We start from the raw sequence: 26,222 nt of genomic DNA, 5'->3' as shown, positions 1-26,222 counted from the left end.
GAAGTGGTCACACTCAGTTCCCACAAGCAGCACGAGATGCCCACCCTGGGGCCCCAGGGATGGGCCCCGTCACGCCCGGGATGCTGCTGCACGCACCCCCACGGTGGGACTGGGGACATGGGGCTGCCACCTCCTGCACGTCAGGCCCCTGACCCACCGTGAGTGATGCTCATGGCACTGGAGCGTGGCAAAGGCGGCTTTATGTGGGGATTCACTGCTCTGAGAGATGCCCCAGGGGCTGGTGTTGCTTTTATATCGGCAAGGTTTCTCTCCCCACCTCTCTCCCCACCCTTAGGGAACCTGTCTCGCATGGATCCTGCTCTTCTCCAGGGAAAAACTGTGCTTCCATCCTGGAGCAGCCAGAGAGCACAGGAGAGCTGCTGCTGCTGCTGCTGTGAGCAGAAAGCCTGTGGAGAAGGCTCCCGAGTCAATCCCACCCGGGACAGCACTGGAGGAAACTCTGCAGGAGATGCACGTCTTGGTCCCCGCCAGCTCATCCTGCTGCCAGCACCGATCCGCTGCCTGCTGGGGGCTGGTGATTTCTGTTTGCTGGGACTTCGTGTCTCCTGCCATTGGTTCGGTGTGTATTAATAATGTCAGTCCTGCAAGATCTGGGGTCAGCTCCCGTCCCTCCTATTGCCATGGTGTTCAAACACACTTTCCCTAATCTAAAAAATCTTACACTTGAAACCACCTGGACAAAGGAGCATGAAGGGAAATAGAGGCACAAAATTATTTACTTGAACAGCTCACCAGAGCCAGAAAACAAAAAGCAAATACTTTAATTTCTAATGACTGCCCTCCCTGTCAGGAGGTGCTTTTGCTCCGAGGTGTTTTCTGTGCTGCTTTCCCTAACCAGAATCCGGGGACTTCTCCTGCAGGGACACACACAAACAGCTACTTGTCTTGCAAAAGTGGGGGTTTGGGTTGGATAAGGGAATGTGAGAAGGAAAAGCAACACAAGTCTGTAGCAGCAAGGCAGAGAAATGCTACAAGATGTGGTTGGCCTTTGTAAAGGATCCGTGGCTAAAAAACATTGCCCACTGCAGTGCTGTCGGTGCAGTATCATTTGCAAGTGCTAAATTCACACTTCACTTCTTTCTATGCCCTCAAAAAAGCGAGGGGAGAAGGCAGTACCTGTGGGAAGGGCTCTGCAGGGTGCTAACACCATGCGTATGCAGGCAGCCCCTCGCGATGGTTTGCCATAGCTTCGGTGCAGCACCTGACCATGTGCTCTGGTGAAACCCACACGGGAAAAATCCCTCCCTTGGCTGCCCAGAGGAGCGGCGGGACGCGGGAACACCTGCTCTTACTCGGTGACATCCACGAGGGTTAGAGCAATGCAGCTGGAGAGGGGCACTGCGCTGCCAAGGCTTGGCTCAGCTCCCGCTGGCAGTCCCCGCAGCCGGGCCGGGGTGCTGGCGTAGGGGAGAGCGTTTGGGTGGCAGCACTGGGTCTGGTGGGTGCGGGGTTTGCCAGGAGCTGGAGGGAAACACCTGGCAGAGATAAGCTGCATCCCAGTGGGGAGAGCCAAGTCGGGGCTGCGTGAAGGTGGGGGAGGCCCAGGAGTGCCCCTCATCTCATGTCCCATCTCCCCGGCCTCGGTGTCACATGCCCCTGCAGAGCTGTTGGTGACTCCTGTGACGTTCCCCTACGTGACCTGCTTGGCACAGCATAAATGGGGCGAAGAACTGAAGTGGCAAAGCACGAGGAGCTCTGGGGGGGCTGCAGTGGGTATGGGTTGGGTGGTTTTAATAAACCACCCCTCTCTATCTCTTCTTATTCCTGTCTGAATTTAATATCAGCAAAACAGTGGCAGTTCTGAAAAATAAAGTAGTTTTTGCTGCTCAGCAAATATCCTCCTCTTGCTTTGGCTGGATGACCCTCATGGGAAAAGGTGATCTTGCATGCACAAGTTACAGGTTTGGTCTTTCCTTGTGTCCCGCGTCACAGCTAGACACGGGGCTGGTGCATCCAAAATCCCCGCCAGTGCCTGCCCCTCCGCAGGAGGCTCACCTCTCGGCTGTGCTCGGGGCTTAGCTGTGTTTACCCCCCCAGCCCCCCAGCAGCAGGGTTTTCCCAGTACCTGGGGCAGCCCTACTGTAATCAAACACATGGGAATGCTCGCCTTCCCCTTAAAAAGCATCTTTTGAGTCATTAGAAACAGCCTTTTCCTAAAATTAGACCTCCAGGAAATTTGTTTCCTAGAACAGACCTTTTCCATCTGGGGAAGAAACAGAAGATGCCTTGGAGTCAGCCTTAGCCTTTAATTCCTCTTTCTCCTGAGCTGGAGCAGCTTGGCGGGGTTGGAGGCAACTGAAGGTGCCTCAGCACCTGGCAGCCTCATGCCTGCGCCCCGGGATGGCTCCAGGCTCCAGGCAGGCAGCACGGCCCCGCACGACTCCCCAGGTGTGGGCAGGAGCAGCACCGTACCCGGCACGACCGTGAGCAAGCCACTGCCATCCCGAGCCCCACTGCGCCCAAATTTTGGGCTGCTCAGGTCCTGGTGGAAGGGGAACCTCTGACATTAAACATCTTCTACGGCACTCAGAGCGATGTAGGCACCTTGGAGGGGCAGCTAGCAGAGCCAGGCTGGCTGCATTCCTCCTGGGGCATAAACACCCGGTGGTTTAAAGTATTAATATTTGGAATAATGTCTGGTGGTGAAAGAGAGCCAGACCATGTTGGTTTTTATGCAATTGCATGCAATGCATGCAATGAAGGGGAACTCAGAAGCCACTGCAATCAGGCAGCAGGCAGCAAACCTCCATGGCTGACCTCCGTGTCAGCCAGCAATTGCCAGCGCCGGGGCTACGGGCGGGAGCGAGAGCTCCCTATGCCAAGGGATGGTGAAGAAATCCCTGCTGGCACCAGCACTGCCCGCGGGCTCCTGCTGCAGGGCGTAGCATTTCAGCTTTCCCTGGAGGGCTCAGCCTGGGGGTGGTTTTGTCACCCCGCTTTGCCCACCCCGGCAGGCTGGACTGAGTGGGAAATGGGAGCAGACTGAACAAGCGTGTCAACCCGTGTCTCAGCCCAAAGTTACTTAGGGATGTAGTGTGTGATGCCATTTTTTAGTGCATGGATGCTCTGGCTGTCACATCTTCGCTTCCTCTGGGGCACACAATGTGCCCTAGACACAAGCGTGCGCTCCTGCTAGGCTTGCAGTTCACATCCTCTTCCACAGGGCTGTGATTTTCCTTTGCAAACAAGCTCCGAACTAGCCTGTAATTGTAATATCAGCTTCTAGGATCAGTTGCTACCTGCTCATAGCTGGATTCAGATCTGAATGTATATTTGCAGTGCATGACTTGAAGATTTTGAGATAGTATGTGTATACCTTGCAATAACCCTCCTTTGCATGGATATTATTTTTTTAAATGGTTGCTCAGGGTAGTTTGAACAGAATATAATTGAAATTATGCTTTTCTAAAAATATATATCTCTAAATGATACAATATCCAGGCAGTGTATTTCCATGTCTCTGCGTTGCCACCAGTGAGAGTTGCCTGCAGGCAGACCCTGGCTCCCCGTCAGGGTGAGCTGCAAGCTGGGACTGGCCACAGCCCTCCTGCCCCAGATGCTTTTGCCCCATGGGTGTAACAGCAGCCGACAGCCTGAAATCTCCCAGATGGCCTCATGCAAAGCACACCTGGTTAGTCTGGTTGCTCTGGATCATGCATAAAGTCTCAGCCCCTCCGCATCAGCATGGGGGTGTCATTAGTGCCATGGGCTGCAGCCCTGTGTGGCTCCCAGCAAGTGCTGCTGCAGGCCTGGGATGCGTCCTCGTGGTGTGTGGCAGCTCTGAAGAGGTGAGCTTGGTTTGGGGAGGGGGCCTGTGTTTCTGGGGGGGTGGAGGTGGAAAAAGCCTAGCTTGGGGGGCTGCAAGTGCATAAGGGAGGGTAATTTTTCCTATTGCGTGGTGGTTACTGGCGAGGGAGTTTTCTTGGTACCCCACTGCTGTGCTGCACTGGCTGGGTGCACAGAGGAGCTACAGCAGGGGCTGTAATTGTGCCGTGAGGGCATCTGGGCAGGCTCTGCTCTTGGGCTGGGGGGAGTGAGCCAGTTTGCACCTGAAATCAGGGTGAGATGTGTGTGGTGGCCATGTGCCTCCCCGGGGGCTGCACGGTGTGGAGGAGGTGGGTGGGCGGGCAGGGGATCTGCCCAGGGATGCGGTGTGGGGCTTGGGGAAGGGTGGCTGTGGGCTTTGGCTCTGTGCTGGGGGGCAGGAGCGGCTCTGGTCTGGCTTCTGCCCACCCATGGGATGCTGGAGAAGGGCAGAGCAGGGCTGCGCTGGGCATTTCCAGCTCTTCAGGGGCTCGAGGTTTGCCGGCTCCTGTCTCCTGGCAAGGGCCAGCATATTGTGGGGTAAGCGTCCCAGGAACCCACTGGTGACCCTGTCCCCTGGGTTTCTGGATGGTGGTGCTGTCTGGCTTCAAGGCTGCTCTCAGAATGGGGATTTTGGTGTCTGCTTCAGCAGCGCTGGTGCTGCTGCCCATTTGAGGAGCCAGCAGAAGCTGCAGGCTGTGCTCATCACCTCTTGCCTCTCTGCCTCTTTTAACCCCGAGAACCTCCTGGGTTTCTGCCTGCTGATGCCAGAGCACTCCCTGGGACGTGGGTGTCACAGCCCGCAGGGCTGAAAAGCTGCTGGGTATGCTTGTTCCTCCAGGTGAGAGAACGACCTGTTCTCATGATGGTACTTGGATGAGGATAAGGCATGGAGGTTTTCCCCATGGCTCTTCTGTCTTCACTAAGCTCCAGTTTTTGCCTTCCCATTTGTGTGGTGTGGTTTTGTTTTTTTTTTAATTATTTTTTCCCCTCCTCTTCTGAAATGGTTGCATTAGCAGGGCTTTAAAGAAATCTCTTCAAGATAATTATCCCAGATCTCTCTAGTGGATTTGCCACGTGATGGTGTGTCTGCATGGGTGTATTAATAGTATCATAATATTATACATCAGTTTTCCTCCCAAAGTGTTTCACGTGCTGAGGGGCGAAGCCTAAAGAGAAAGATGTGGCAAGTGAAACGGAGCTTTCTGCCTCACCTACCAGATCCCTCAAAGCCATGGGGCGCGAGAAGAGCCTTCTCACTGGTCTTGCACCAAATCTGAGTTTGGCCCCCTGAGTCCCGTTGAAGCCCCCCAAGCTGGATCCGCTGCCCGGTTCGCCCTGCCTTGCGGCTGGGTGGGGCTGCTCTGCGCTGCTCTGTCACCGAGGCTGGTCCTCGGCGGGCTCCCTGCCCCTGATGCTCTTGCTGCACCCGATTGCCTTGCCCAGCTGCAAACAGCAGTCTGCATCCTTCCCCCTTCCCTCTTCTTCTTGTTAAGGACAAGTTGCATGGGGCTGGCAGCCCAGGAGTGGTGTGTCAGCTGTGGGGTGTCCCTCGCTGAGGCCGGGTCAGGCGGTTACTAATGGTCTGTGCTGGGCACCGCTGGCGAGGGAGGATGAAGTGGGATCTGTGCTGTCACCTTCCCGATGGCTACGTCCCCCAGTCTCGCTGGGTGGGTGCGCTCTCCCACTTCTCCAGGGCCATGCTTGGCTTTGCCGCTCCTCCTGCATAAGCCCATGCAAACAGGAGGAGCATTGCACTGCGCTGGCAATTTGGAGAGAGGGATAAGCACACTTTAATCTCCCAAGCTCCGTCTCCAAACATCTGCCCTTGCATTTGTGGCTGTGGAGGGTGAATATCACAGGCACGGTTGCATTTCCTCCCAGACATCTTTCACCTCCTCCACTGGCCCCCTCCCCTCCGCGCTGCCAGGCTCACTCTCCATCCCTGCCCTGCCTGTCAGAAAGGCTGGGAGCCCAGAAAGTGAGGCCAGCCCTGCACCTGCTCTGGGTGGGCAGCAGATGCCACCGAGCCCTGTGCCATGGTGCCACCTTCCCCCTTCCCAGCAGGGCGGCGGGAGAGTCAAAGCACTGCAGCGGGGAGGAAACCACCCTGGGCAGTGGCAGCTGACGGTCAGTCGTGGGCTGCAGGGCGTGCGAGGGACTACGCAGCCCCACTACAGCACAGAGAAATGTGCTCCAGTTTTACTCCCTGCAGCCTGCCATCACCTGTGGCGATGTTGCAGCCCTCCAAGGATTTGGGGGTTTGCTGGAGCAAGAGGCTGGCTCTTTCCCAGCAGGGCTGCAGGCACCCAGGGGCAGCTGAAACCCATCCTCTGTGAATGCCACCTGGGCTAGAAATGGGGTGATGGCTGCAGCCCTTGCTTTCCTGAGGGGCTGGGATGGGGAGCATGAGGTCTCTTGCACGGAGGACAGTCGGTGTTGGACAAGCTGCTTGTGTAAACCTGTGTTTGCAAGGAGCCTCCTACAGCGGTGAGGCATCCCAGCAGGGCCAGGTGAAGCTTGGCAGCCTGGAAACTACCTGTGTGACAATGTTTGGCGTCAAAACTACTAGGTTGTGGACATTCATATGAATGAGCAATTGCTCAGAGACTTTAGAGCCTGCTTGTCTCAAAAATGACCGAGGGAAGCCTTGACAAGTCAGCTGGGATCTCCCGTGTATTTCCCCACCTGCGGTGGCTTTGGGGAGGGAGCAGGGCAGTGGCACTTTGGGGCATTGCATGTCGCAGGAGGAACAGGGAGCATGAAGTACGGATGGTCAAAATGTGCAGATGTGTTTTGACGGGCTGTCGGCCCTTGCAGCAGAGCTGCCTTTCTGTTTCAGAGGTGCAGGTAAGGCTCCTTGCCAGCCCTCTGCTCCCCTGTGATGCTCTGGGTCGTTAATTCCTTAAGCAAGCTGTGCCCTGGCCCCTGTCTCCTCTCCTCAGGTGATGTGGGTGTGGGCTGGTGTCTACTGCATGCTTTCCACCACCCAGCTGGTGGGAGGAGGTAGGCCCAATTTGATCCAGGTCTGATGGGGTTTCTCCAGGTTACGTAAAGAGACTCTGCATTTTGTCCAGCTGTCCAGCAATAGAATATATTTAACTTAAAAAAAAAAATCCACAGTATCAAAACACAGCAAGTCACAATCCAATACTCGGTGATATAAATAGGCATACAAAGGGTCCTCTGTAACCCCTCAGTTTGGGCTCCAGCACGAAAATGAAAGGCAGGCTCACCATCGGGGTGCAAACGGCACAGGTGGGCATGCACCTCTTCCCTCCTTCCTAGGGTGGAAAATCCTGATACACTCAAGCATGGCCAAAACCAGGGAAAACATGGACTCGAGCCAGGGACGGACAACTTATCCCCCTCCCAGCCTGTGGAGCAGCGCCTGTGTCTGTATGTGTGGTGGGTGGAAAGGGGGGTGTGGGTCAGGGTGGGATTGCTTGCTGGGTGTTTGGGGGAGTGCTGCCATCACCTGCAGGCAGTGCCGGTGGAGGCGAGCCCCTGTTTTGATCCCAAGCCCAAATGTGCCATTCCCTTTGACCTGCCTGCTGGAAGCATCCTTAGAGCTGGAAGATGGATTGAGCTACTCTCACCTTGTCAGTCCTAGAGTCTGTGTGAAGCCTTCACATCCCACTGCACCGTTTCGGTGGAGGGGATGGGGGGGTGTCGCTTCCCTCTGGCCGGTGGGTGGGTGCAAGAGAAGCAGGACTGAATTTTAGTCTGGCTCTAGTTATGCACACGGATGACAAGAGGAGAAAGGATGGCTTGTGGGTGGTGTGGGCTCCCGTGGGATTCGCTGTAACTAACCCTGGTTCAGCTGGTGCCACTGTCACCTGGGGTTTTACAGCACACTGATCCCACGGGGGGATGGAAATGCTGAGTGCCAGTTTGGAAAATAAATTGCAGTGCCGCCTGAAAGTGCATCGTGTGTGTGAGCATGAAGAGAAGTCAGCTAGAAAATACAGGGGTGTGTTATGCCGTGGTTAGCAAGCGCGTGGGAGAAGCCATTGCTTTTGACTGGGAGGAATATTGGATCTAACCGAGCTTACAGCTCTTCTTGTGTCTGGGCTTTAAATGTCAATGAACTCTCGGTGGTGTCTTGTAGAGGAGCAGTTTGGGTTGAATAGTAATAAAATACACTCTGGCTGGAGTGTATGCATGTACGGGAACTGCAGGGTCATCCCAAAACAAGTAGGAGGCAAGGCAAGGGTGGAATAAACAGCCCCCTGAAGAATAACGAGACCGTGACTCTTCAGTTTCCTGTCCATGGAGCTTGGCACAGTACCGCCCGTGTCGCGGAGAGACTACGACAAGGGCGATTTCCAGCAGAACTGAGAGATCTTTAATAAAATGTGTGACAGTCGATGCACATAGGGAGGAACATGCGGCTTTGTCTTGGGAAGCACAGGGTGCGGCACAGGTGGAGGCACCTCGCACGTCTAACGCTCCCTACCGCACGGCTGCGTGCCGGAGCCGTTCCCGGCACAAAGCTCCGCTGACCTTTCTGGCTGCGATTGCCAAGCACGTGTGCCACGGCCGAGAGCGATGCCGACCCCTGCAGCAAGTGCAGTCAGGCGGGCAACGGGCTGGGAGGGTGGGGGCTGTCTGCCATAGCACCTTTTCCACGGTAAGTACAGATTTGGCAACAACAACGAACTTAGAAAAAATGTTAACATGCTGTGCATTGAAATGGTTGGGCTGACCCAGAATGAAACTGGTTTACAACTGGCCACAAATTTCAAAAAGACATTTGGTTTGGTTCCTACCTGGAATTGCTTTCCACCGAGTAGTAAATCAGCTGTTCAGCCCGGCTGGGTTCAAGTACCAAGGAACTATTTCATTAAAGCCCTTTTTTGAGAAACCTGGTTTTCACAATCAGGGAAGAGCAGCAGAAAATACAGTGTCACTGGCAGATGGGGGTGAAGCAATTGCATTTATTCTTCATTACCTACTATCGCTCTTTAGCTGTAAAACTTGCATCTAAAACATCTATATTGAAAAAGCAGAAGATGATATCGGGATAGCCTGGTGCCGTGCACCTTCGACCAGATCAAGCGCTCACTGGCTGCGACCTCTAGCCGCACCGGTGAGGAGGCAGGAGTCGGTTTGCAGCGGCGGTGTGGGACGGCACGGCACGGCTCCTGCAAGCAGGAGGCAAGTTATCCAGCCCTGGTGTTGGTGGGTGTCCCGGAGTGGGTGGCCTCCCTCTGCAGCGCTCCGGAAAGAGGTGTAAAAGAGCTGGGTCGTTAATTTGGCCCTAAAGAGAAAGACAAGCATTGCTGACGGTGGAAAGTGCCAAATTAGCACTCGTACCTGTGTCTCCACTGCGTGGCTCTTCTCACCAGTGCATGAATTGTGGCCACCATGCACGTACCTCCGGCTTGCTGCCAGCTTCCCCACCGCGGGCTCCCCAGGAGCCCCTCGAGGGGATGGGCTCTGCCTGCTCTGTCCCTGGCACAAAGCTCTGGTCTCTTATGAGAAGAGGAAAAACAAGTCAAGGCAGGGTGTGTGATATTAAAGATGGGACTCAGCAGACCCCCCTGGTGACCACTACGGCTTGAAATCCCATCTGTCCCATCCGGCATCCCCAGCCCTGCCCTGCAGCTCGGCCTCCGAGCTCACTGCAGCACATCTCCCCACTCCTTGCCAACAGGGAGACCTGGAACTAGGCTCAGGGGCTTGCCGATGCCCAGGAGCATGCTGCTGTTCACACCTGGGCTGGGGGGAGCTTGGGGGTGCTGGTTTTAACCAGGACTATTGGAAAAAGCAGAGGTTTCTATCATCATTATTACTGCAGCGGGGCAGCTTTGGGGAAAATGCAATTTGGTGCTTGCTCCCTGGTAGCAAGGCCAATCTATAAAGTTGCTCCTGTCGTAAAGCAGAGAGTAGGAATCTGTCTGGTGTTAATTAAAATCAATTAAGCAAATCCCCACAACAGGCAGAAATAAGGCTTTTTGTCCTGGGTGTCCACTGGACAGATTTCAGAGCCTCTGGAGTGGTGCGTTGGACGTTTTCTTGGCTTCACCGGTTTGATAGAAAGGTCAAAAATAAGCAAAATTTTTATAGAGCAAAACCTGAAAGTAAATTATAAATCCCGCACCTCTCCTGCACAGTGCTGCTGGTGCCAAACTCCCTCATGCAATAAATGCAGCCAGCACACAGCCGTAACTGAAGGGATGCTCTCTGGAGACCTGCGGCAGTCCTGGGGAGGGAAGCATTTCCAGACAAGCCCTTCCCCAGCTAACCCAATTATCCTGTCCTCACTAGAGCACAGGGACAGACAGTACCAAACGTGGCCCGAAAGGCCAGCAAAACCCTGATGATGCTGACAAGGAGCTAATCCTGCCACTTTGTGTTCCCAGGGGACCTTTTGTACGGGTGCTGGGTCTCTGGGATGGGGCATCTGCTGCTGGTCTGACATCTGATGCCACAGGAGATACGACTTCTGGCAGTTTAATGCCCAGTGAAAATGTCAGCTTGTTTAACCCTCCCCAGACTGAGAATTCCTGCACTGCCTGTCCACTACATGTTTAAATCCATCTTCTAAAAGTGAATCCATCTTCACAGGCACCAGAACAAGTTGTTCTTAAGCCACACCTGGCTGCTCCTGTTTCAGAGCTTCTGCACCCACAGGCTTTGCCTGGTTTCTTCTCAACACCTCTACCAGCTGGCCTAGTGCAACCTGCTAGCTGTGTCTGCAGAGGCTCCTGCACACCCATCCTGAGACCACAGCACAACTAACTCGATGCTCAGGCAGCGTTTGGAGTTTGCACTTGAACCAGCCCTTCTGCTTTGGCAAATGTGAGGGGTAACCACTGCTCTTGGTCATCGTGCTCGCTGCAGCTGAGCTGGCAAGTTGTTTGGGTGGCTTAATGGCTAGTTATAAACCTCAGAAGAAGATTTCCCACTGATCACAGCAGCAGCTTGTGAAGGTGTTTTCCAGCTGTGCTACTGATTCCCTGTTTGCTCCTGGTTAGGATCCTATTTACCCCTTATTTTCCCAGGTGGGAAATGAAGGACCAGAGCTTCTCCGTCTCGCAGTAAATGGTGAAGCTCAGTTCTGTAACATCTGTGCAGTCCTGCAAGCCACAGAGCTGCAGATGCTACAGCACAGGTCACTGGGCGGCCACCCTCTTCACCAGTCCTTTTGGTAGAAATGGTCAAAAAGAGTTGAAATTGTTGAACATCGTAAGCAGAAATCCTTTTGGTGATTGCTGTGGCAACAGTAATCTTGAGGAGCTCATCCCTTGGCTTTAACGCAGATGTCAGATGGCTCTTGGGTTTCATCTTTCCACCACTGACCTACTAGGAGCTGACTTTTTCAAAGTGCTGCTGTCTTGCAATCCTCTCCTCGGCAAAGCAAGGTAACTATGCCTCACTGCAGCGCAGCATCGTGGCAGGATAACTGCGCTGCTTTTCCTCCTGAGCACTTCCAGCCCTGGGCTAACAAGAAGCACCGACTGGTGCTTGGCTTCCAAGGAAACCCGCTTCGCTGCTGCCTCTGTTGCGTGGCTTGCTTGTCTCTAAAAGTTGATGTTTTTTCATCTATCTTCCTCTAAAATTACAAATGAGCAGCTTTCCTGTCTGTACCGTGTTATGGATCTTTGCTTTCTGTGGAGCAGCCCAAAAAGCTGAGCTCAGCACCCCCATTTGGATACAGGGTAGTTGCTAAATACCCGTTTCTGGCGGGCCAGCGTAACAGTATGAGCCACTGCTTAGGGTGCAAGGCAAGAGAAATGCAACCTGAGTTATTCCTGTGGTTCTGCCATGGGTTTGCTTTGGAGTCTGGTAATTTAACCTTACTGCACACTGCTGTTTCTCAGCTGTACAACAGGGATAGCAATGTCTGCCTGTCATCTACAGATGCAGGGGGTTACTGCTAATATTTGGCCAGGACCTGTGAAATATTGCTTTAAACTTAACCGAAGAGTCTTCCACAAATCCATTTCATGTTGATTTGTTTCCTCTCCTCTTGCTAACCATGTGCGAAAGAGCCAGTTTAAACATACGTCTCCTCTAGACCATAGGCACTGTAGGACAGTGCTCAGTGGGGCTTGCGCGGCGTTGCAGGTGTTTAGCTGAGCGTGTTGGCCCAGGCACGCCGTGCGCAAACACCAGGCAGTACTTGCAGCACATGCACAAAGGGAATGTCTACAAAACACACTGCCCTAGCTGAAGTCTGGCTTGGTAAAATACACAATGAGTTATTTGTGTTACAAATTTGCATCCTTAGTATATCGGTTCCGTTTGGTCTTCTGAGGAAGGCTGCTGAGATCAGAGGAAGTGCTCGGGCCAGCAGTCTCCTGGCTCACAGCGAAGGCTGCTGCTCCCAAGGCTCCTGACTCTCTGCCCCTTTCTCCTGTTCGGGCAGCCCAAAGCTTTTTATAGCACGCAGTCGTCGAAGGGCGGGGTGAAAACAGTTTGTCATCAGTTCTGATGCCTGCTCTGGATAAATGCACATGGTCTGGACGGGTCCTGTCCCACCACAAGTTAGTTTTATGGATTATGCTTTGTCATTAGCCCTGGAGAAGGACTCCCTGCCCTGAGCTGGGAGAGCAGAGAGGTATTGGTGCCTGCTTTCCACAGGCTGCGGGCTCACAGCGAAGTGTGGGCATTGGGCAGGCAGGAAACTTTCCGGGAGGAAAGGTCCCGCGTTAAAGCCAGCGGGTCTCCAGCCATCAGGAGAGCACCTGGGGCTATGGGGAGCCTAAGCCATGTTTCCTGCTGCTGTAAACACTAAGGGAGCTTCCTACCCCACCAGGGATCACCGGCAGGCACCCTGCCCAGTGCAGGGCTCTCCTCCCCCCTCGGCGGGCAGCTGTCCCGCTCAGCGTACCCCTGCGATGCCTCTGAGGGTTAAACACACAGCGCATGGAGAACGGCTGGGTGCTCTGCACTTTCTGCCTGCAGATGATCAGGCAAGGAGACACGCGTGCTTGGGAGCGCTTGCTGCTGGTTGACACCTCAGCTCTCTTTGCAACAGGAGATATTTTAACTGACAGGATCTGCTCTGCACGGAAAATGAAAGCCTGCCTTAAAAGCAAACCATCATGCTAGGAGCGGCCAGGAGCTTGTAAGGGTTTGTGGGGTTTGCTGCTGTCCCCTTGCCCACCGGCTGCCTCTCTGCAGAAGCAATGGGCTGGAAGCGGGTCTTAGCTCTGTCACGCTCAGGTGTCTCCCAGTTTTGGCAGCGGGTTTGTGTCAAGCTCCTCTCACTGGCAGGGCCCTCCCTGGGCGAGAGCAGCAGCCTGATTTTGCCCTCTTTTGGCAGGGCAGCCCCCACCACCTTTTTGGAGTGGAAAAGCAGCCGGGTGCTGCCACCAGGTCTCCCCTGGCTGAGCTCCTCTCGCCCTGCGGAAACACCAGCCAGCATCAGAGGGTTCACTCTGCCGGGACGCCCAGTTTAGCTCTGCGCAGTGTGTGTTCAAGCCACGAAAACACAGCTCTATCCCATTTGGCCACGGGCCTTCCAACCAGGACCACTACCGAGCACCTGGTTAGCACCGGGTCGTGATCCTCGAGCTTCGGGCACTTACCCTGGGGAAGCGGAGCAGGGACGCTGCTTCAGCCAGGAGCACACGCCGCAAGGGGATCCATTTCCAAAGCATGGAGAGGCTTCCAGCAAGACCCTTTCAGGGGGAGGGGAGGAAAAGATTCTTTTTTTTTTTTTTTTTTGGCTCCCCCAGTATTGTTTTACACTAGAAGCTTTCGACAGCACGTGGCTGCGCCCACCACCCTAGAGGCAAGGTGCTGCGGGGCACCAGTCCCTTGCTAGATAAAGTCTCCCCAGGGGCTGGCGAGAGGTCTGGTCTTCACATGGTGCCAGTGGATGGAAGCAGGGGACGGCCCCAGTCAGTTCAGCAGTACAATACGATATACAGCAAGCATGTTTCTCAAGACATCTGCAAGGACAGAGCTTCACTGAGCATCATATATACACAGACAGCAGAGGAGGCTGGGCTGAGCCCTCTGCTACCACAAAGTAGTCAAGGATGGACTCTTGGGGTGGGGGGAAAAAGTACCACTGGTTTGCTTTTACATACTGTACATATATCTATTAATAGCTCCTTGGCATTTGACGTTCACAGCCGGTTTCCTTTAAATGGTGAGCGTAAAAAGGAGGCAAAACTTCTTCAGCTACTTCCCCCCGGGAGAGAGAGAAAGCAGCATCTCCCGCTCCCCCGGCTCAGCTGCCTGCCCAGGTGCCACCTTCGCCAGGGGTGTTTCCTTCTCCCGGCACCCTCCTCCTCCTCATCGGCCGCCCACCGTGTGCTGGCCGGGGCCAGTCCTAACCCACGCCGTGCTTGCCCCATCTCCGCTGCTCAAGGGGATCAGTGCAAGTCTCCGTCGGCTGCTCTGCACCTCCGCTCCGCTGGACGGGCAGATGAACCGGGTTCAAACAGAAGGAGACAAAACAAAAGGAAGAAGAGAGACAAAGGGTAATGAAAAGGTCCGTGGCCCACAGCTGCCAAAGGAAATCTCTCGCCGTGTTTCTCTGACCATACTTGTCCCAGCCACTACAGCTGCTGTGGGATCCCCTGTTCCTTGTAGCCTGTGAGGAGGGAGGGGGAGGGAACATGATTAGTGTTAATTCCTAACGAGGACCCTCGGAGAGGCTCAAGCGAGCCACCAGCCTGGTCCACCCCGAGTGGCAAACCATGTGGGAGAACAGGGGGGCTGCCACGTCCCCCCTCACTGCCAGGCTGCCCGGGGGCAGGCTCAGCCCGGCGAGCCGCCCTGCCTTGCTTCAGCCAACGCCTGCCCCGTGCAACCACGGGGTGCAGCCACCTTCCTGGGCACGGCGAGGCAGTTGCCGGCAGCCAGCCTTGCCGCTGAGGTGCCTGCCTGCCACCGGCCCCGGCATGGGCAGAGGCACGGCTGCGTGAAGAGGTTATAAAGGCACGGTGGGTACTGGCGGCCACCAATTCCAGTACAGCCCAATAACCTAAAACCTTTACGGAAATGCTGTATTTTCTGCCTAAATTATTCTATATTGGAGCGTGTTTTTCTGCAGCGTAGGGGAAACGTAGGCCCGTATATACTGCTCCAGAGACACCGCTGTTCCCAAGCGCTGACCCGGCAGCTTGCTGGTTGTGCATCCGACACGCTCGCATCTCTACTTGCAATCTACGTCTGAACCTCGTCCTTCCAGAGGACTGCCAGGTAGGAGGAGGCTGGTTTCCTCTATCCACCTTTCAGTTCCCGTGCTGGCTTTTGCTAACAGAGCTCTCCAGCAGCAACCAATTTGCACTACAGTTTGCAGAGGTGAGCAAACATCTCTTGGAGGAGAAGCGGGATGCCTTTACTCACAGGCTGACGTGTCAGAGCTCAAACACAGACCTCGGGATGCCTCCGTGGGCCCATTCCCTAATGATATTCTCGCTGCCTTGTTATGCACTTGCTTTGCTCCAGCCCAGCAGAATTACAGGTGCTTCTGTTGGGGCACAGCAGCCGTCTGGCGGGACTGGAGAAAATGGAGCTTGCCAGCAGCAAAACCAATTGCACTGGGAAACTGCCTGGGTCCCTCCTCCTCCACCCCTTCTCCTCTTCCCCTGGCCATGGGGTCTAATGCACCTCCCGAGCAAGGCAGCAAAGCCCTTGAGGGGGCTCTGTGTTGGCTCATGCTTGGCCCTGGCAGGCACCGGCATCCCGCTGCGTTGCAGCCACGTGGATGCTGCAAGGGCTAAAGCAGCCTGTCCTGCTGCTTGTCACAGCTCCTCGGGATCGGGGCCCCACTTTATTTGCTATTGCGTACGTAGCGGGTGAGGGGAGGCTGCAAATCCCATAGGGGAGGGCTCCTTCCCCCGGGGGGCTAGGGCAGGGAAGGGCAATAAGAGAGCACCTGCAGCTCTTGTGCTGACACAGGATAAGGAGAAAAATACTGTTTTTCTTTTTAACGCTTTCCTAGGTGGTTGCAATGACTGCACCAGACGCTTTACATGCCTTCTGTTTAAGAGAAGCTGGGATTGTAATTATGATAGTATCAATGCAAAAGATCTCCTTTTTAAAGAAGCAAGCAAAGTGTCCTTACGTGAACTGTCTGCAATAGTGAAGATCTTTCAACTAGAAACCTTTTAAAAATCTGGAGGGTTTTTTTCGTTGTTTAAATAACGTAAGTAGCCTGTCATTTTTATATTTTAAATTTCAAATAAGTCTGCAATTTCACATCTCAGAAGAATGCTTCAAACACTTTTCCATTGATATTTTTTAATATTTCTTTCCCACCCTTATGTTAGGCTTTTGTAAGTCCCTTAAAAAAGCTGAACACAAAATACCAGCAGGTGCCACAACCCCTATCTTTAAGGGACTTTTTGCTGAACTAAGAACTAGCCCAGGCAAATGAACTTTGCTGTACTTTGGAAAAATCCACGCATTCACCCAGCCTTGGCAGTCTGGATCTCCTGCTGCTAAATGAGCACAAGGAATAGAGGAGGAGATTAATGACACTTACCAGCAGGTATTACCCTGCACTGCATTGCTGCCCATTGTGTGCAGCTGAACAGAAGGACTCTCAGCTCTTTCAAACAGCTTTTTCTAGGGGGAAAAATGATGATTTCTTAGGCATTTAAGTGTGAGTCAGCTCTGAAGGCAAGATGAGCTGGTTGGAAACCTGTAATATGGTCTACAGCATCGGTTTAATTTGTTTAGGGAGCACAGTAAAAAAAAAAAAACAACCAACCACATGGATCAGAGAGTTGGGGCATGCCATAAATCCTTAGCTAAAGTAAGCAAGCTAGGTTATGCTTACAGTAACTTGCTTGCGTAGCCATGCCTTTCATTAAGATATAATAGAAATCCTTTCAGTCCTGCTATCGATTTTGAAGCTGACTGGAAGCCAGACAGTGGCCGAGCCTGTATCTCTCTTTAGATGACCAAAGTAAGCCAAAAGATGGCCTTTCCTATGCTAAACTTATTTATTAAGACACTTCAGACTTATTAAATAGTTTATATACAGAAACAGTTATTGCATTTCTTGCATAGGAATAGCTATTCTGTATGAAGCAGCTTTACATTAGTACGCCTGCAATACAGGTAAGGCGCAGTTCTGTAAAGCAGACAGCTCTGGGATCAAGATTAAGTTTGTCTGAGTATCTGCCCACAAAATCACCGATTTAATGAAGTTTGCTTGAAATTGCACTGTAAACCACTGCAAGTAAGATTCAGGCAAAAAGAAACCAGCCTGTGCACAGGCTGTCCTACCAGGCCTGGGTTCATGCAGAGGGTGGCCTCGGGATGCTCTCGAGGCCGAAATGGGTCCCTGCCCTGCTCCGAGGGTGCCCTTGGGGCAGCCCGGGGGGGATTTCAACACCGGGCGGAGAACACGTCCCCGGGGCTGTGCGGCCACAGGACAGACACAGAGACAGGCGGACACACGCACGTACAGGCACACAGCTGGACTCGGGCTGGGAGTGGGCAGCGCTGGCTAAAGCAAATGCCAAGCGATTTGCCCCATCCGAGCGCTCGCTGCTTTCCATGGGGAGCTGCCACAGGGTGAAGAGGAGGAGGAAGAACAGAAACAAACTTACCTTGTGAAACTTTGATGGTGAACAAAACGAGGCAAAGGAACATGAAAGAAAGAGAGAGGGAGAAATGTAACTGTAGACGATATATCCGAAACACATGGAGAACCAGAAAAGAACGAATAAATTGGGGCTGCAGAGTAAACAGAGAACAGCTGCTCTACCATCAGACATTCACACCAGGGCCAAACATTATTTAAAATCCTTTTATTTGAAGTGGATCATTTCATTTGGGGCTCTTGTTTAAAGAGGATGGGGGGATCCTCATCTGCTTTCCAGCTCACCGGCCCTGAGCCGGACAGGCTGGATGGACCAACACCTCTGAGCCATGCTCCCACAAACACTTTCCTCCATGACATTGCTATTTCATGGGCTTGACCAAAGGGGAACCACTGAAGGAAGGTAGCAAACAAGACATCGTGGAGTACCGGACAGTGCATGGCATGCCGTTCACAGTCCGAGAGCTGGGAAAGCTACACCTGACGGCTTTTGGGCAGTTTTGCTGACGAGTTTGCTTATGCCCACAGATAACTCGCAACTGCGGTGTGCCTCAGCCCGGCTGGGTGCTGCAAACCCTGGTGGTATTTAACATTCCTACAATATTTTAAGAACTTACCCTACCACAGCATTTGGTAGGAAACTGCAAAAAAGGGTATTTCAACTACTTTCCTCAGGTATAGTTTGGGCGATGGCTCTATTTAGATTGGAAAAACCCTAATAGGTGTAAGCAGGCAATTTGTCCTCAGAACTTCCTTCATCTCATGAAGGGTTACCAGCTGTTTTAGGACGTTGTTCTCTTCTGAGTCTCTTAAGTGCTTTCTGCTCCCTTTCCTTCCCAGGGCAGCTGTGTCACCTGCCCTAGCAGGGGCTCTGAGAGGAGAGGCTTGGTGATGCTTCCTAAAGTCCCTCGGAGCCCACGCATACACTACCCATGCAATCACCTGCTGCTGCTTCTGGCAAGGTCTGAGCCCTGTAATTAGCAAAGGAGCGACAAGTGGACAGCATGATTACAGGTAATTGCTTGTTACTGGCTGGCAGTCAGTCCCTGAGAGGCAGCTGCCCACTGCGGAAGCAGGGGCTGCAGCAGGAGTCCCCGTCCTGTGAAACCACAAGCCATGGTGCCTTTGCTCGTTCATAGGCGCAGCCACACAACTCATTAATTCAGAGGCCAGAAGCTGAGCAAGGGCTTCCTTCAGAAACCAGGCGTGACTTCTTGGCTGCGTTCATCAGAGGCGAAACAACGCCTGGACAAACAGTCCCTGACTCCTGTCCCCTATGCCACCTCAGTGTGACATTACTAGATTGATTTCTGTGGTATTTCTATCAAGAAATGGCACAAAACCTTTTATAACGAGCTCTGAGCAGCTAGGGAGTTCCTGGAAAGGCCGTTCCTCTACATTCATTCTGCACGATGCAGCTAATGAAGACGTGTGCTGCGTGGGCTGGGGACAAGGTGTGCCTTTAGCAGAAGGAAACTTGACCGGAAAGCCTTAGGAGGCTCATTTTCCAGTTGGCCTTGGCCATCTAAGTAGCTCTGTTTTGCCTCAGCTCAGTGCCTCGTCCCTGCAGGCGTGACGAGGGGCTCGAGGAGAGCACGGTGCGGCAGCGCTGCCCAGCCACCACCAAGGGCAGCTGGATATTTGCAGCAGCAAGGGGAGAGTCCAGATTATTTTTCTGCAAAAGAATTAAGTGCTTCCTTTTAATCTACCTTTGCCTTCAGACAGCAGGTAAAGCGAAGGATGGTTCCCAAAGCCATATGGCTGCTTAAAGAAGATATCTGTGGCGTTTAATGGGGCCAGCTGGCGATTCATTTAAATTAGCAGAGAAAATGCCCCATGCCATTGTGCTGCCAAAAGTAATTAAGTGTGACAGCAAAACTGCATTCAATTAATCTTCCTTCTGGGATATATCCCGCTAAAGGGCACCTTAGAGGAGATGAGGGCTGGACGGGACCCCCCGAGGTCAGTCAGTCTCTCCCTGTGTCCCACCTTGCTCCTGGCAGACGTGGGTCTACCCACTCTTGGGGTCTTCCAGTGACAGAGAGGGCAGATCCTGCCATGCCACCTCTTCAGCATTTTGACCTTACTGGAGGGAAAACATCTCCTAATTTCCACACAGGTCTTTCCTGCTGTTATTTAAGTCTGTCTTAGGCTAAACTGCTGCGCTCCCACGTTTACTAGCCTGCTGAACCTCTTCATTGCCTGCTGTCTCATGGTCCTCTGGACTCTCTCCAGGTCGTCCACATGAAGTACAGCCTCCAAAGCTGGCCACAAGCCTCGCCACAGCTTTACGTGTGCCAAGAAAGGTGAGGGGACCAGTTAATGTCCTAAAGGGTCTGCTCCTACCTGCCTGGGCAGCGTTTGTTCCCTCCACAGCAATGTTCTCCTGTGCAGCTTGTGACTCACTGCAGCCACCACATCCTTCTCTGAAAAACAAGTTGTTCCCTAGCATGTATTTACACAGTTGATTAATCCTTCCTTGGTGTCTTGGACTTGCCTCTACTGAGTAGCATTTATTTTTTTCAGACCATTTCTTCGATTTGCTTGAATCCAGACACTGCCCTCACCGTGCCTGCCATCTTTGCAGCCACCGGTGGTGTGGGGCTGGTAAGCCCCTTCTCCGGTCCGTCATCAAGCTGTGAATGAAAATACTGAACAGAGCTGGATTCAGGAGGGACCTTTCAACACACCTCTTCTTGTATCTTTCCAGTTCAGGAAAATGCATTTAGAGAACAGTTCTCAAGTGCATTTTCACCCAGGCCACGTCTCCCTGGCTTGCTGATGGGAACGCTGCGTGAGACGGCGTCAGCGCCTGAAAGTCAGGAGAGACGGCTGACCGCCACCGCCACTCACAAAATTAATCCCTCTGCTACAGAAGGGAATCAAGCCAGTCTGACACAGCTTGCTCTGGACAAACCCACATTGACTTTGTTTCTTTTTATTTTCTAAATGCATGCAAGTCACTTTTTTGATTACTTCTTCCAGGAATTGAAGTATACCTGCTTGGCCTATAATTCTTCTCCTTTTCTCCTCATTAAAGACAGTATGGCGTTATCCCCAAAGCTCTCCCCTTGGAGCAGGCTCCCCCTTTTAATGGCTGAGAGTTAGCACTAGAAGATGAAAAATTGCAACAAGCCTCCCTACCTCCCACCCAGCTCTCTACCAGCTAGTAGACAGGCAGGCCCTGATCCAGGGAGCGAGGCACTCATCCCTCAAGGAAAGCTGCAGCGGAGCCCCCGAGCCTCAGCTGCTCCCCACTTCTCCTCACTGCTAGCCCCCATCAGCTTAGACACCACCCGCTGTGCCCTGCCTCTAGCCCATCAAAATCCGATGGCCGTTTCATGGAATCGGCCATTTCAAGGCGAGGAAGACTAGAGGTGGACAGTAGTTTCATATTTTTTTTTAACTATCATCTCCCACCTGCATACAAATTAAAGTTGCAACGGTGTACAATTTCTGTCCAGTGCATCAAATAGTTTGTTTGCACACAAGCAAAACCCAACCAAAGCAAACTGTTTCCTGGCAGTGTTTTTAAATGAAACGTCTTATTTCTTGCATCTGAAACGTCGTTTCTTTTTTAAGCTATTACTTTTTTTTTTTTTTTTTTAACATGAAAACAAAACATGAGAAAACAAACCATTTTGGGTCTGACAGGGCTGTTTGATCTAGCTGGGAGTAATTGATCACTTCTGTTGTTTGTTTTGATTGAAAAATGAGTTTTTTCTTTTATTCTCCATCAACCAAGAGCTGCTTTACTTAGCCATTATTTTCTCTGCATGGTAAGTAAACTTAAAACCCAGCTATTTAATGAGACAGCAAGAAACTGCCAAGGGCTGCAACTTGTCAGATGATATATAGCTGGTTAACATAAGACACGGTGACTCCTCTTACCCTTCTCTACTGCAGCCAGAGGGGCCGGGATGAAATGCTGTTGCTGTGGTCAGGGACCTCTTGGCCTGTGCATCCCTACCACGCTGCTCACCCACCCTCTGCCTCCCAAACTGGTGGGGTCCAGCCAGGTGCGGGGAACAGCTCTGGGGAGATACTTCCAAGCTGTATGGTTTTTTCCAGCAACCAAACTGGAAAACCAGTAAGACCCTCCTGAACCCCAGTCCCTCTACCCGGAGGATGTACATGAACAGGACTATGGAGAAAAGCAAGTCACGGTTTCAGCTGTAGTCTTTATCTGGACAGATGCTTTCCTGCCTCTCCCCACGACTGCAGAACTGGGTCCTGCCAGACAGCGAACCGCACACAGAGGCTGTCCAGCAGAGGAATAGCAGAAGAGCATATGATTATGAACACGTAATTATGGGATTACACATAAATTGGGCAGGTTCTTAAAGACACGTCACAGATGTACACTGATTCACAATTTATCCTCAGAAATAACTTGGGCTACCCCTGCTCTGTGGGTACATCGGAGAGGAAACTTGGAAGGTGGTTTGCAGGGAAAAATGAAGGGCAATGCTGCCTTCGTCCTGAGGAAAGCCTTTTGCCTCGCTTATGTTCAGGTTTTTAATATCCATCGTTTGTTCTGCACGGGGATTGCCCTTAACTGAGCCTGTAAATTGAAGCTGGCTCAGAAATTAGCAGGTGGTTTGGTGAGAGGGTTTAACCCCTGGGTTTGGCAGCTGAAGATGTGCACTGCTTTCCTGATGTTTTTTTCAATGATGTGACCCATTTCATCTTTAGGCAGGTGCCTGGCAATTTCCTGAGATCCTCTCTCCTCCTGTGTCACGCAGCCACAGATGTCATCAGCAGAGATGACAAAGTGGAGCCCCTTCAAGCCAAACAGCAAAAGCTGCTGGTAAGACGTTCTCTGGGAGAAGCGCTCGCTTTGGGAACTGCCTGCCCTGCCAGCCTGAAGGATCTCAGACCTGTTTGGTTTGGGGCAATGCCCACCGGCCTCTGCCAGCCTTTGGAAGGGGAGTGGGGTCTTGCAGACACAATCAGCACCCTGAGCTGTGGGCTGCTTCTGGCTTTGGAGGCGACGTGAGGCTGTCACCTTCATTCTCTGCGATATGATACAGGTGATATGATACAGATATGGTACAACTTTTACACCAGTAAAGGTCTTTAGCAGATAAAGTTACAGAGCCTGTATTCTACACTGGTAATATATACTAACTGGGTGACCTGAATTACGTATGTTTAAAAAAGGATTCCTCTCTTTTTCCCCTACACTAATGTTTTGGAGGCTCCTTAAAGGGTGTAGGGAAAATCCTTCTAGGAGTAGCTAAACAGTCCTGCTCAGCCTAAGAACTTGGTGTGAAATAGGAGAAAAAGCCTTTGGGTGAATGTATTCTTGGGAGGGAGAGGAGGGTCCAGGGGAGTCTCCAGGGCTTTTCTGGGGACAGCTGGCCCTGCACGCTCCCGGGGAGCAGAACCAGCCTCACAGGAAGGTCTCGCTAACCGGAGAGTTGCAGTCAGAGTTGCAAGGGAGAAAGGGCTTTCTCGTTCAAACATGCAGGCGGATGCAACCAGGGCAGAAAGGGCTCCAGACAGCAGAGTTCACAGTGCTGGGGGGCCTCACCCTTTCCTGCACTTTTCATTTTTAAAGGGGAAATGAAGATCCTAACCCATGGAGTGGGATGGGAGGCTCTTCCAGATGTGTCACAGGGCCCATCCCAACTGCCTCCCAGCAATTCCTCTGCCTACTGTTTTCCTCATGGACTTGCAGAGCCCATCCTGCGGCTCTTCTTCCCTACAGTGCAGTCCGATGGTTTGCAGGGGCGTTAGCTGGGACCCAGCAACATGGCCATGGAGGGGAGAAGTCGGGGAGGGGGGTGAGTGCGCTGTACTTACTTGCGAGAATGACCATGTCCATCCCCCAAAATATACTCATAATCCAGCCAACCATCACGATTGCCGTCAGGATCTGAATCAGAGCAGCAGCAATGTTCAGCCAGAAGACACAACACATGTGCCTGTCGGGGAGGTCGGTCCGGGCTCCGCACAGCACGGTGAAAGCGGATACAAACGTTCCTAGGGAGAGAGCAGCAACAAAATGCCCCGTGAAAGCCACAGCTTCATGCCAAATTCCTTCCCTTAGACCCACTTCTCATAGCATCCCACCTGTGCTCCCACTGCAGTGCTGAAAAGCTGGAAACACTTTACAGGAGGACAAATGGAGGCACAGCCACATCTCAGTCAAACACGCTACTGTCTCCCATTGAATTACACCAATACGTATACTAAAAAACCAGGACAGAAAAAAACACTCACTGGGTTTTGGCTCCTTCCCCCCCACCCAACAGTAACCACTTATGCACTGTAGGCAGTTTACAAGGGAGTGCTGTGTGTCTGTGGAAATACGAGTCTACCTTTTTTCTGCCTGGTGGCTCTCTTTTGGGGAGAATATTTACTACACAGAAGCTCTAAAAGGGAAAATTGCACCCAGCGTTAGAGCAGGTCTGGCTCTAGAAAGCTGTATGGGTCTGGCAGTCTGTTACTATTCACAAATACTGCTCTTGAAGGAGCACACAAAAAAAAGGGGTGCTAAGGCAGTACCGCATCTTTGCACAACGCTGTCCCCAGTCACAAGCTGTTACCTGAGAGCATGTTTTACCAAAGCAGTAGCCGCTAAACCAGTGCTGGAGCCAGGCGACCTGGTGTTGCAGCCCTTGGCTCTTTGTGAGACCAGCTTACAAAACTTGCAAACACCCTTCAGACTTCCTAAAACAATTCAGATGAAGGGTCTTGTATGAAAGTTAAAGCGGGGGGGGGGAAAACTACACCACAGCAGCCTTTACAAAGATTCTTCCTGAATTTACCACACTGAACAAGCCTGATCATTTATTCACAGCTGATGTCCTGGGCCCACGGCTAGCTAAAACCTGCAGCTCAAGGAAGCCTTGTCTGTCCCACAACCAACCTGAAGAAATACACAGCACGGGCAAAGAGCAGAAGAAACTGTTTCTGACCCCTATAATGGATGAGCTGTTGGCCAGGAGGTTCAGTCACCTGCCCTAAGTATGCATTTCAACACCTCTTATCATTATGAATTGTCTTTAGGTTTTTTTTAATATAAATACAGCATTGCTAAGGTAGGTACAAAGGTGTAATGTGGATTGTACTGGATAACATAGTTCTGTGAAATGCTTTCTTTAATTAATGTCTTGAATTAAAAATCCTGCAGCATGATGTCCAACGGCTTCTACAAAAATTGCCCCTTTTCCTATCAAAGGATGGAAGCCTGCAAACGCCCTGTAAGATGTGAATGAATGAGCTCATCTTGAATGCACACAGGTGCCTTGTTGAACTCGGAGGAAGGAGGGAGTCCATTGGTTTGGCTGAAGACGGGGAGGAAACCCTCAGTTTACATCCTTCCAGAAGGCCTCACCAGACAGAGAGAGCATAAGGATGTGGTTAGGAGCAAAATACCATTTCATCCTGCACTGCCAGCGTGGTGGAAGAGATAATCTCTTTTACTGCTGCCTCTTCTTCAGTGGGTCACAAGGAGAAGAGGCAGTTAAGATGCCGAAATGCTGGGGAAGGCTGGCTACAGCCTATTTTTAATCTCACCATCCTCTGCAGGCTTCAAGTCCAGCATCTTCTTAACACTCCACCAGCTCCTAAAACCCCGCTCGTCTTCCTGCCGCTGGCTCGATCTGATTTCATACTCCCACCCGCTCCCTTTGCCGCACGCCGAAGCCGGGCGGCACCGCGGCGGAGGGGAGTGGGTGAGCGCTGCTGGGGCGGTGGGAGGCAGCCCTACGGCAGAGCATCGCTGGCAGGGAGAGGGCCAGCATCTTCTCCTGTGTGAGAAGTCCCCCCTGGGCTTCATCCTCTGACTGCTCGGCTTTCACAGGCAGGGTTTCACCCCTTACCCACCGAAACAAAAGGGTCTGCACAGAGGAAAAGGGGAAATCATTTTAATCCCAAAGGATGTTGTCTAAGTCTCCCCGTTGCTTGTTAAAAGAAAGGCTGCCTTTTGCTCTGCGGCTTTGTCTTCCATGTGGGCTTTGTCTTCCATTTGTGTCCTCCATGTGGGATTACGTGAGATCTCTGCCCCGCTTCATCTATCTTTTTCTTCCTTTATAGTGTCTCTGAAGCAGAAGGAAGCCTGGAATATTCCCCCGTGCTTCCTGAAACCGTTCTCTGCAAAGTTACACCACAGCACTCTCTGAGATTAAATATGGATTGAGGCAAGATCAGAAACTGGGTGTTTACGTTTTCCCATCAGGATGCGAAATCTTGCCAAATGGAAATGCATGTCTCTTTTTAAAATGAAAATGAAAATCTTCCCCTCTCGCCTTACCTTTAACTCTTCCAAGATGTGTTACAAAAAAGGTCATAAATGAGCAATAATTCTTAAGCTACCGCTTCAAATCCTTCCAGTGAAGCTTTTAAGATTTTTACATCATTAGAGTGAGGTGCTGAATTAGCTAATTAATCCCCTAAACACCACAGTGACTAAGCTAATGTCTAGTCCCATTCAGAAGGGAATAAAGCAGACAAAGCAGTTAAGCATCCCTCTCTGGACAGGGAATTGATACAGAAACTAGGCTTAAGATCTCATGAACCTTGGCTTCTGATTACCTCTTCAGGCCACTTGCCTACTCATGGGAGCCAATTCATTTTCCAATGCCAGTGCATTTTCTTTATTAATTATGATTAGCTAATCTTTGGGACGCTGTTGGCATTTTTAAATACAAGACTTGAGACATGCCAGCAGACATAAAATGGAAGTATTTTTCCTCTAGTCCACATATGCTTTAAAATGTGAAGCAGAAGAAAGAGTCTTAAATGCATTTGCCAAGGTAGATGTTTTCCCCTTAAGAAGCCATCGTAGTTACACATTGCCGAATATGGAAGTGTTTGCATCTGGAAGCAGAGAGGAGGAGGAGGAGGAAGGCAAGCAAGCTGT

At 52.0% G+C, this 26,222-nt stretch overlaps 1 protein-coding gene across 2 annotated transcripts in view; it reads right to left on the bottom strand.

The window, feature by feature from the left end:
- Positions 1–8,572: 8,572 nt before the first annotated feature.
- Positions 8,573–26,222, bottom strand: part of STUM (stum, mechanosensory transduction mediator homolog) — a 49,951-nt gene continuing 32,301 nt past the window's right edge. The window contains exons 2-4 of one of the 2 annotated variants that reach the window (XM_072858433.1): positions 23,159–23,338; positions 13,368–14,383; positions 8,573–9,088 (exon numbers count right to left, since the gene is read on the bottom strand). In XM_072858433.1, the coding sequence (XP_072714534.1) occupies positions 14,349–14,383; positions 23,159–23,338 (215 nt within the window). In that variant the 3' untranslated portion in view covers positions 8,573–9,088; positions 13,368–14,348. The remainder of the gene's footprint in view (positions 9,089–13,367; positions 14,384–23,158; positions 23,339–26,222) is intronic. The other variant, XM_072858434.1, reaches the window with a different exon arrangement.

The sequence above is a fragment of the Ciconia boyciana genome, chromosome 3, assembly GCF_034638445.1.
Source record: "Ciconia boyciana chromosome 3, ASM3463844v1, whole genome shotgun sequence".
Taxonomy (NCBI): Eukaryota; Metazoa; Chordata; class Aves; order Ciconiiformes; family Ciconiidae; genus Ciconia; species Ciconia boyciana.
The sequence above is the reverse complement of the archived record's forward strand: the minus strand, read 5'-3'. Positions and strand labels throughout refer to the sequence as shown.